Raw genomic sequence first — 12,146 nt, forward strand, 5'->3', positions numbered from 1 at the left:
AGGGATATCTTGAAAATCCAACCGGGTGAGGGTAGAGTATTCAATTATTATAAAAGTTACATTTTTGTCCAGATTAAAACTCTAGAAATCATTTAATATGTCCTCAATAGAGGAGACACTCCAGTGGATAAAGTCAAGATGATGAGACTATCCCATTCCAATAGGCTTTTCTTGAGGAATAAGTGCCCCCTCCTGAGAAATACACAACAGTTACAGTAGTTGGACTAAGGCCCATCATGACTTGAATGTCTTCTATAGAAACATGGTGATGAGAAAGATTGAACCAATCTCAGTAAGGGAAACATTAATAGGATTAAAATTATGCCTCAGGTTAGGGACTGCATCTTTTTAATATCGGCTCATATTGTCGTCTGTATATGGTGAGGGGTGGACTGGCTCAATGCTGGGTACAAGAAAGGGTTGAAGACCAAGAATGCAACTTAATTTTTAAAACCGGTTCAGCTTATTACACCTACTCCATAGCTTTCTAACAGGAATTAGTGAAACCTTTTCTTTCCACCTTTTGTTTGTTTTTGTTACTCTCAAGAGTTAATTAAGCACTTGCAAAAGCAATCCACTGGAAACTGAAGTCTCATGTCCATGCAGTAGGTTCATCACTTGCCCTGATATTCGAAATGTCCTCATGGCACCTTGTTAATGCGTTCTCTGAAGAGAACATTTCTTGGGCATTCAGTTTCCCAACCCATCCAGGTTTGTGCTGGTACCAGTCTGTGTTAGGTGGCTTCTGTGACATGGATAGTGGACAGAAGGCACAAACAATACCTTCTTTATTAATTATGTCAGATAATCATGTGTGCACACATAATCCCATAATCATTATGTATGTTTACTTTGTAAACTGCTTAGGTCTTAGGTAGTGTAGAAATTTTTTAAATAAATAAATAAGATCTAAGGATGGCTCTTCTACCGTATACAATTTGCAGCAACACAAGTCACCTACATTGTGCCTTGTAACTTTTAACCCTAAATTAGCTGCTCTAAATAGGGAATTTAGATTTGCTAAATGCTGTATACTAGTGATTTTCAACCTAGCCTTCAGCCTGGGCAGTTGGATTTTCAGGATATGCACAATGAATATACCTGAGAGAGATTTGTATATTAAGAAGGTGGCGCATGCATATTCTGTGGGGATATCCTGAAAATCCATCTAGCCAGGTGGTCCTTGAGGGTTGAAAGCCTCTGCCGTATGCCACATATTTTACTCAACAGAATATTTGGATTACAGAATTGTCTGTAGGAATTTTACCATGAGATGCAATTGGCGCTGAAAGATACCAGACCAAATTCTATATATGGCTCTGCAAATTAAAAAAAAAAAAAAAAGAGCGCGAAGCACTGACTGCGAATGGCGCTCTAAGTTATACGCCGTTTATAGAATAACATTTATGTCCATATTCTATAAACAGCGCCTTAACTCAGGCACCAGTGAAAAACGCCATTTAAAAGATGTTTTCAAACGATTATGACACTGGAATTGCACCTACGTAGGTGCTTAATGGCATGTAATGCCACTGTAGGCGTGGCTGTGTAGGAGCGAGTCGTATCAAAGGTAAGTGCTGGAAATGTAGGCTTTGAAAACCCTGGCCTACATTTCCAGCACGTGGGGTTAGGAACTGTACATATCAACCAGGGACAGGTCAAATGAGTAAATATTTATTAAGATATTAATGTAACAGTCTTTATCATATATGGACTGTTTTTTTGGCTTTGGCTTGGGAGTTGGCTGGGGGGTTCCCTGATTGGTTGCTGTAATAGTGCCCTGTGTTTATTTTGCACTGCTTTTGTTGGTGATAGTGTCATTTTGATTTAAAAACACACACTCTGGTACCCTATGATGGTGTGTAGGTGTACGCCTTCCCGGCGCCACCTTGATGCGTGAAGCGTTGGAGCTACGCTCCCGTCGCTGTCCCTTCGCGCTGAGGGTACCTAAGTCTTGTAAAATTCTGATAGTTATTTTCCTTATACACATTATTGTGTTGGTTATTGATTTAACTTTTGTTGGGGGACACTGTTTCACTACCACTCTTGGGAACCTTTGACCTTTTTGTAGGTCTCTTTGTAAGGTTCTTTGGCAATTCTGTTTTCGGAGTTTGGTGTAATCAGGGGTATAATCAACATCCAGCAATAACTGCGAGAGTGAATCGGGTACAATCCAGAAACTAAAAAGTATATCCCTCTGATTAAATAACCAGCGGTATCTTGTAAGCTTCCACTTTTTGACAGAGCTTATACCGCTGGTTATTCAATTGGAGGGATATAACTTTTGATTTCTAGATTGTACCCAATTCACTGTCGCAGTTATTTTTGATGTCACGAGAGCACCGCCTGCTGGATGTCGATTATACCCCTGAGGCAGGCTCCTAAGCTGAAACACGGTCCATGCACATAGTGAATATATGATAAAGATTGTCACATTAATATCTTAATAAATATTTTACTCATTTGACCTATCCCTGGTTGAGGTGTACAGTTCCTAACCCCACTTGTACGATTTAGATTGTTTTCCCGTGGGTCTCATTTCCTTGTTTTTTTGCACTACATTTCCGGCACTCACCATTGCCGGGGGCACAAATTTCTAAATGGCACCGTTGTATGATTGACACACGATGAGCAGACACTGTTAAGGTGGCTGCTGACAATGCCTAGGGTCTTAGTGCTCGGATCTGTGCCTAACATTTAGGGGCAAGGATTTACTTCTTGTGCCTAAACTAATGTGGACATGCTGTATTCTGTTAACATTGTGTGCAAATTCTTGGAACACCCATGACCTGCCTATGCCTTTCTCATGGCCACACCCCCTTTTCAGATCCAAGCATAAGAATTTACACACACTTCTTCATAGAATAGCACCTAGCAAGATAGGTTCATAAATTCTAATTGATGTCAATTAGGGCCAGTATTTGCAGTGGCATAGTGAGAGGCATCCCTCCCTCATCCTTCTTTCCAACACCCCCCCCCCCCCCAGCTCCTTCCTTGCTCCCGCCTGCCGTGCATGCCCCCCTTCCCTTCCCCCGTACCTCTAGTTGAAGTTGCTTGTGGTGGTCGACAACATGCTCCTTGTGACGCCATCAGCTCTCCCTCTGATGTCACTTCCTATGTGTGGCACCTGGAAGTGACGTCAGCGGGAGAGCCGACAGAGTCACGAACAGCACATTGTTGACCGCCGTGAACCACTTCTTCAACTAGAGGTAGGGGGGAAGGGAAGGGAGGCATACGCATGGAGGGGAGGAATGAGAGGGAGGTGCAGAGAGGAGGAGGGGTGTTGGTGCCCGGAGCGGACTGCCCCCCTCGCCCCCTCTTATTACGCCACTGAGCACCCGATTATCAGCGATAGTTGGCTTGTTATTGAATTAAATTGTGTGTACAAATTGGCAGACACCCAAATTTGCACGCACAGTTTTGAACACCATGTGTAGAATCTTGGGGATCTTGCATAGAAGGGTTCTATTTACTAAGTACACAGTGTGTACTTTAACAATTAATGTACCATATGAACTGTTCATGAGGTCTGCAAACAGGCCAGATTTTCTGAATTTCCCAAATGAACATGCATGTGAAAGGTTTCCATGCCCACTATATCCATTTGTATGTGGATCTTTCTCATTCATTAGGGATATCCAGAAACCCCTCGGGGACTGATCTCGGACAAGCCTCCATTAATTGCTGCAGTAAACACAAGACACACAAATTCCTATCAGGTTGTAGGATGGGTGGGGACTCGGCAAGGAATGTGCCTTGCAGCTCATGCAGAGGTCATTACTGTTGTGTCGAATGCTAATTACATTATGTGTTATTGGCCATGTCAGTATTGCATGAGAGAAATCATTGCTCTGCATTAACTGCCTTCCCTGAAGTGTTGGGAACATCCTCAACAGTTAACATAGAGGTTTTCCACCTTAATTTTATTTATTTAGCTTTAAAGCCCATCCTCCCCAGCAGCCTAGAACGGGTTACAGTGCGACATTCACAATATTTTGGGTAAATTCACAGAATACTGGTTACAGTGATACCGTCACAATATTCTGGAGACATAGACTTTGGGTATGTTCACGACACATTGGAGAATTTGATTAAGGTACGTTTACAATTTGACTTGCGACGTTAGAGGCCGTATGTTGGAGGGGTACATTCAGAGTGCATTGAGGGTATATAGAGATGTATTACACAAGTAACTGGAGGCATTGGATTAGGGCAGAGGTAGGCAATTCCGGTCCTCGAGAGCCAGAGCCAGGTCAGGTTTTCAGGATATCCACAATGAATATGTATGAGATGGATTTGCATGCACTGCCTCCTTGATATGCAAATCTATCTCATGCATATTTATTGTGGATATCCTGAAAACCTGACCTGGCTCCGGCTCTCGAGGACCGGAATTGCCTACCCCTGAATTAGGGTACCTTCACCCTATTCTTGGTCATGGATTAAGGGTCCCAGCGGTGCATTTTCATCTAAACCCGGGGACAAGAGACTTGGGAGGTGTTGGAAAGGTGCCCATACAGAACGGTGCGCTGCCGTCAGCAATGAGTTTTAGGTGAGCGGTTTCAGTTTTAGACCGCTAGAGTCTGGCGTTTAAGGTCTCAAGGCTGGTATGGGTTTGAGAAAAGCATTGTTTTTACCGATTTCCGGAAAGGTTGTACGCTATCCATAGCTCGAATATCCGGGGGCAGTTGGTTCCATAGTTTTGTCACTCTATGGGAGAAGGAGCGTTTCCGAGCGGTTTCTAGCTGAAGCTGATGAGCCAGTGGGATACATTGTCGGCATTCCAGTTGCGATCTGGTTGGATGATAGATGGGGAGTTTTTCAGCTATGTAGTGGCTGAATTAGATGCAAAATCTTAGCGCCGATTAATAACTAGGCCCACAGAATATTTGAGTACTGGAAAAAGTTAAATTAGCCAAATTATACAGTAGTTATTAGGTTTTGGGGATAGTATTACATTATGTTTTCTTGTAGGATATACTTTCAGTTCTATTTTAAAATAGCACAATGATCATTCACATGGCTTGACTGACACTGTGCTGAACTCAGGTCTCTAGTCTTGAGCTTGGATTTGGGATGCTGGATCCCGATACTGAAGCCTTGGTAAGAGAGAGAGGGTTATACAGAGCAGGCATGGCCTCTTCAGCCCTATTTATGGTATTCTAAGGTGTAATTTCAGACACTGCTTTTCTTCCAGTACTTATTCAGCAGTGAGACCTGTATAAAGCGGGGCAATCGTCTTGGTGAGATGTAGGGGTTGGGAATGAAGGGATAATAGGGCAAATTTGAAAGATAATATTCCCCCTCCTTTACGAAGCCGCACTGGCGTTTTTAGCACCGGCCGCGGTGGTAATACCTTGGATACTCGTAAGAATTCTATGAGCATCAGCTGTTACTGCGGCAACCGGCTTTGTAAAGGAGGAGGATATTGCAAAAAACATTTTAACAGATAATATAAGTTTTTGTCCTGAATTTAATCTCAGTTATATTCTGTTCTGCATGAGTTTTCTGTGGGGAAAATGTCCTGTATAGATTATAAGTGTGAAATATTTATTTGAAACCTTAAATCGGAGGTTATGCTTTTTAAGGGTGGAAAGGAGAGAGATCAATGCATTTTTTTAAGACATTATTTATAAAGTTTAATCAAATAGATTTAAATTTAATGGATTTTTATAAAAATAAATGGACAATATATTCATCTAGAAGGGAAGGGACATAATATAGGGTATTGGATGTCTAAAAAGAAAACATGGGATGTACAATAAGCTTTAGGAAACCCTTTAAATTTGCAGCTGGTTAGCCTTAGAACTGCCAGAGCTGATAGTGGGTTAGTGGAGAACGGTCCATTATGGAATTATTAAAACCAGACAAGCACATTATCACAACAAAAGAATATTACTGCAGTACCTGCCTCTCGCCACAGTATGTTTGCAACTGCAGCATCAAGGAATTGGGAAAGCCAGAAAAGAATCAAGAGAAGAAGAAAAAAAAAAAATACATTGTCAACATGTTCAGTTTTAGCCATTAAATTAATACTTTACCCTTCCTTTTATCAAGACGTGCTGCCAAGCACTGCAAACTAAAAGGTCTTTTTACCAAGGTGCGCTAAACACTAACATGTCCATTTTATTCCGTGAACGCGTTAGTGTGCAGCCAGCGTTAATATTTAGCGGGCGCTAAATCAGCTAGCGTGCCTTAGTGAAAGAGGGCGGTAAATGCTGAGCCGCCCATAGAACTGAAGTGGGTGACTCGGCATTTACCTTGGCTTAATAAAAGCGGGGCGAGTTCATTAAGTTCACTTTTTAAAACCCTCTGCAGCATGGATCAATTATGCCTGCATGAGGTTTGCAGAATAAAAGCATGCACTTGGTTCATAGACAAAACCACCGAAGACAAAGGCGCGCGCCGACAACTGAGCGCAAGACGGAAGCGCGCACCAAAGAAAAAGAGTGTTTTTAGGGGCTCCGATGGGGGGTTTTGTTAGGGAACCCCCCCCCCCCCACTTTACTTAATACAGATCGCGGCGGCGTTGTGGGGGGTTTGGAGGGTTGTAACCGCCCTCATTATACTGGAAACTTAACTGTTTCCCTGTTTTTTAGGGAAAAAGTGAAGTTTTCAGTAAAATGTGGGCGGTTACAACCCCCCAAACCCCCCACAACGCCCCCACAACACGGAGCCCTTTAAAACAGTCATTTTCTTCAGGGGGCGCCTCTGCATTGCACTCAGTTGTCTGCACGCACCTTTGTCCTGACACCATGCACTTTAATATTTTGTATAGGCTACTTAGTCCATTTGCCCAGATTTTGACATTCTTTGTACTTTCAGGACATAAAATGTGCACTGAATATCTCACGAGTCTCTTGGAAGGATTTTATATTTCAGCTCTTAAGTTCTGCACTTCTGTTACTACTCTTATACAGCAAAGTCTAGGTCATTTATGATGTATTAATGGAAAAATACCTTTATGTTTGGGACAATGTGACATTCTATCCATGAACATTGGAGATAGACTCAGAATTCTACTGGAATTATTTTAAAGACAGAGAAAGAAGGCAGCTAAGAGAGATTCCAGAATGTTACTTTATTTTTTAAAATTCCCTTCATAAGTATACAGTAGAATAGATGACATGTACGTGGCATATGCAAGAGTCTGTCAATGTTACGAGCATCTGTGTGCATAAGGACACAACCGCCTAGACAAACATCCTACTTTGAAGTGATTGGTCCTTGAAAAATAATGGCAAGTAATTTTATTTTTAGTAGTATTCTAACTTGAGCAACAAAGCAATCAAGGCTTTGTTATCGTCTGGATCTTTTTATCTTTGTGAACTTTGATTTTCTGCTCCGACAGAAAAAGAGAATGACTGCAGACAGATGATGGAATGTGTGTTTGCTTGTCGACTATCGAGCTGCGTTTTGAGTTAATTTGCACTCAAAAACAAGCACATCCATCTCATTGATTAACTGTTCTATTCTATTTACTTTAGTTTCACTGTTGTTACAATTAGCCATACATTCCCAACCCTGTACTGGAGGACCACCAGGCCAATCGGGTTTTCAGGCTAGCCCTAATGAATATGCATGAGAGAGATTTGCATATAATGGAAGTGACAGGCATGCAAATCTGCTCCATGCTTATTTATTAGGGCTATCCTGAAAACCCGATTGGCCTGGTGGTCCTCCAGGACAGGGTTGAGAACCACTGGCTCAGAGAACTTTAAATAAATAACTCACATTTAATTTTTTGTTGGTTTTGCAATTCTATAATTTCAATTCTAATGTGCCATGAAAAACATTTGCTCCGTTTAGTGTGCCGGAACTAAAAAAGTTTGAGACACTGGCTTAGGGTATGCAAAGCAGCAACAGTAAATTATAAATAGCTATAAAAGGCTAAAATGAGCTATGAGGTCGATCACATTAAAAAATAAAACAAACCACCTCTTGTTCATGGCTGCTCATTTTATCAATGTTCATAAACTGAAATGCTAAGGGCCCTACATACTAAACAGTGTCAATGTATTGCAGTTATCACACATTCATTGACCAATTTAATGCATGGTCACTGCAAAATCTCAGCGTTGACTGTTGGGGTTGTTCCCAGCATTTTCCCATTTACTTAGGCCTTGATTCTGCAAAAGATGCCTAAAGTTAGACACCTAAATTGGCATGCCTAGCTAATCCAGGCACCTAACTTAACTATTTAAACAGCTTAATCGGCAGCACTATATAATTAGTTTAAATTAAAATTAATTGGGTGGTAGGTACCTACCGTTTTCAGGTAGGCACCTAGCCCAATTCACCTACCAGAAATTGGGCCTGGGTAGGGGTGGACATTGGGCAGATCTTGGGCGTGTTTTGTGTGTAGGCGCCTAAAGTGAACCGTGCCTAACTTAGGCGTTAGTATTTAGGCCAAGAAACCCTGGTATAAATAGGGTTCAGACATCTACTGGTGCCTGATTCCATTTTAGATACCACTAGTTGTGGTTCTATAAATGTTGCCTAACTGAAGATTGACGGGCCCTATTGTGCCATATTCCTTGACGCCTTAGGTGACATTTATAGAATCGTGGCCTTAATGCTGAAACAGTTTGGTTACCATGCATTAACTACCTTACAGATAACACAGTGCAATTTCTTATAACTATGTAGGTGACCCTAATGGCACAGAATTATCTGATGCATTAACAGTTGATGTGTGGTAACTACCTCTACGTTAACTCTAAGGCACAGCCCCTGTTCATTCTCTGCTTATTCCATGCCCCCTTCCATATTAGCTGTCAACAGTGGCAATTACTATAAGTCAGGGGCATAGTAAGGGGGGCAAGTGGACGGTCCACCCTGGATACCATGTTGGTGGGGGCACTGTCACTCTTCTTCCTATCTGCCTCCACCTCTTCCCATTTCTCCCCTCCACGCTTGCGCCCCCCCCCTTCCTTTTCCCCATTCCTCTAGTTGAAGTTGTTGTTCGTGGTGGTCAACAGTGTGCTCTTCGTGACCCCATCAGCCCCCCCCCCCGCTAACGTCATTTCCGGGTGCCGTGCATAGGAAGTGATGTCAGAGGGAGGGCTGATTGGGGACACTTGATGAAGTTACAGGGAAATACTTTTAAAATCAATAGGAGGAAATATTTTTTCACGCAGAGAATAGGTAACCTCTGAAACACATTGTCAGAGGTTCTGGTGGTAAGTGCGGTTAACATAGCTGGTTTTAAGAAAGGTTTGGACAATTTCCTGGAGGAAAAGTCCATAGTCTGTTATTGAGAAAGACATGGGTGAAGCCACTACTTGCCCTAGATTGGTAGTATGGAATGTTACTACTCTTTGCGGATTCCGCATGGAATGTTGTTACTCTTTGGGGTTCCGGAATCTTGCTACTCTGAGATTCCGGAATGTTGCTACTTTTGGGGTTTTTGCCAGGCACTAGTGACCTGGATTGGCCACTGGGCTAGATGGACCGTTGGCTATCATTATGTTCTTATGATAGAGTAGAATATAATTACTATATTTTAAATAAATAAATAAATACTCAGTTACACTAGTAATGTATATAGGACAGTAGGGGCCTGATTCTATAAATGGTGCCTAACTTGTAGGGGCTGGTCAACGTTGTTGTCATTCATCTGACAGGCACTGCTTATAGAATCATGCTTAGTGGCACCATTTTTCTCCTCTTGTGAAAGAAATGAGTGAAAAAGAATTAAAAGTGATTATTTTGTTCTCTAAGGATAATAATTTCTTAGGTTTGTGAATGCTAAGTTTTATGTATTTCAAAAGATAAAGATCACAATGAGCAGGGGAAGCAAATAGTCTATAAATCACAATGCCAGCAATGATTTGCTCCTAGATCAATATATATATTCAATGAAATATCAGCCTATTAATTCTTCAATGTAGCTCAAAAGTCCTTCCTAGGATCTGAAGGTTACTGTTTCACAAATGCATTTCAGAAAGCATTCTAGTAAGTTCCATGTGATTTTTTTTTGTTGTTGTCTATGTAGTGCAATTTAAATGGATATATTTCATAAAATATTTTGTTTGTTTATTAAAATCTTTATATATCGCATATACAGAATCAAAGCGGTTTACAATATAATTAAATCAAAATTGTGAAAAGAGCTCCATTTAAATAGAAAAGAAAAGAAGAAAAAAGTAACATTTCTAATATATAATGTTATATAACAATCTAAGGGGTCCTTTTACTACTACTACTACTACTAACTTTATTCTTCTATACCGCCATAATCTTGCGACTTCTAGGCGGTTCACATTGAAGAGAGCTGGACAATCAGCGAGTTACAAAATGTAGTGAAATTATAGCAAGTAGAATCTTAAAAAAAATGCAGCAAATTACAATGTACAGTTTGTTAAGAATTTCAGAGGGGACATTGATGAGGGTACATTGAAGAGAGAGAGCTGGACAATCAATGAGTTACAATATGCGGGTAATCAGTGCAATTATAGTGTGAAGAAGCTTGAAAAAAAATACAATTTACAGTTTAAGAATTTCAGAGGGGACATATGAAAAAAGCAATGGAACAAGTGTTTACATGGCCTAGCTCCTTCTAATTTGCTGGATTTAGTTTCCTTAATGATTGGTAGACAGGGTCATATACAACAAAATTAATTCTGTTTAACAATTTCCATCGCCTAAATCAATTAAGCTATTCCGTCAACTTAGTGCTTCTTTTAGTTATCAAGCTCCAACTATTTAGAATAAACATCCCCTCACTGTTAGATCAGAAACTAATTGTTTAGTTTTTAGAAAGCTTTTAAAAACCGTTTTATTCAATACATTTTTGAACCGATTGTTTTTATGATTTTTTTTCAATATTGCCTTTTTAATTGGGTTTATTTCCGGTCATCTGCTTTTTTGTAATCCGCTTGGAACGCATAAGGGCTATGGCAGAATACAAAAAGCTTTGTAATATAATAAAAGCTGAACAAGTAGAACTTAAGTGAGAACAAACAGGTTACTTACGAGTCTTCCTTGCGGAGTCTTCCACAAAGAGAGAGGAAATGTCCTCGTCCACTCCCACTTCGTTCTTGGCAATGCAGGTGTAGGCACCAGTGTCTTCGTAACGAACGCTGGGGATGTGAAGCTCACTCCCATTGGCTGGAACAGAGATATTCATAAACAATGCTCTACACTACGAGGGGGGCATAATTAAATCCATCCTCTCTCCTCTCCTGAGGGGTTCTTCTCCCTAGAAAAGTGCACCTCGTAGTAGAAAATGCACACTTTGCCTTTCAAAATAAGACATTTGGGAGGGCAGGGGTGAGATGTTCAAAGTCATTAAAAATAAGTTTGAATGCATTTCAAACTTTGCCAGTCAAGTTTGAGCAGATCTTGGGGATTTTGTGCTGGACTTCAGAATGCGCCTTGGGGTTTTCCAAAGTGGATGCTATTTTTTTAAATCTAGATCAGTGGTTCCCAAACCTGTCCTGGGGGACCCCCAGCCAGTCAGGTTTTCAAGATATCCCTAATGAATATGCATGAGAGAGATTTGCATACCTGTCACTTCCATTATAAGCAAATCTCTCTCATGCATATTCATTAGGGATATCTTGAAAACCTGACTGGCTGGGGGTCCCCCAGGACAGGTTTGGGAATCACTGATCTAGATCAAACCGGGGCAAGTTCTCTCTCAAATTATTTGCATGCCTCATTTTACATGTCCATTACCAGCTTTGGCAAATGATATCAGACAAACAGAACTCAATGGAACAATAGACTTTTGTGCTGTACAGAACCAACTACCATAACACAACAGAATGATTAAAATCACCACATTATAGATTATAATTGTACTACGATATATATTTTAATATTAACAATGAAGTCAATATTCAGAAATTTTTAACAAATTTAAGTAGTTGCCCCCCCTAATTCTACATGGTCGAGTTACATGATTATGACTACTGCTTACCTCTGACATCAGGGATACACAGCCAATGAACGAATGCATGTGTCGCGCACAGACTTTGTGGGTATATAAGGTGGGATATCAGCAAGTTGCCAATATAGCAACTGTGGCTGTCACGGGGAAAAGCGTGATTTATCAGACACTAAAAAAAGGCATGATCAACAGCTATTGTGCCAAGGGTGGCAGCATTTTGGAAATGGTGGAGTTGGTGAACTCTTCACAG

At 40.9% G+C, this 12,146-nt stretch overlaps 1 protein-coding gene across 5 annotated transcripts in view; it reads right to left on the bottom strand.

Moving 5' to 3' along the window:
- Window positions 1-12,146, bottom strand: part of FSTL4 (follistatin like 4) — a 529,137-nt gene that overhangs the window by 24,562 nt on the left and 492,429 nt on the right. For 4 of the 5 annotated variants that reach the window (XM_033927446.1, XM_033927449.1, XM_033927445.1 and 1 more), the window contains 2 exons: window positions 10,978-11,112; window positions 5,908-5,934 (listed from right to left, as the gene is read on the bottom strand). In XM_033927446.1, coding sequence (XP_033783337.1) covers window positions 5,908-5,934; window positions 10,978-11,112 — 162 coding nt within the window. The remainder of the gene's footprint in view (window positions 1-5,907; window positions 5,935-10,977; window positions 11,113-12,146) is intronic. The other variant, XM_033927448.1, reaches the window with a different exon arrangement.

The sequence above is a fragment of the Geotrypetes seraphini genome, chromosome 18, assembly GCF_902459505.1.
Source record: "Geotrypetes seraphini chromosome 18, aGeoSer1.1, whole genome shotgun sequence".
Lineage (NCBI taxonomy): Eukaryota > Metazoa > Chordata > Amphibia > Gymnophiona > Dermophiidae > Geotrypetes > Geotrypetes seraphini.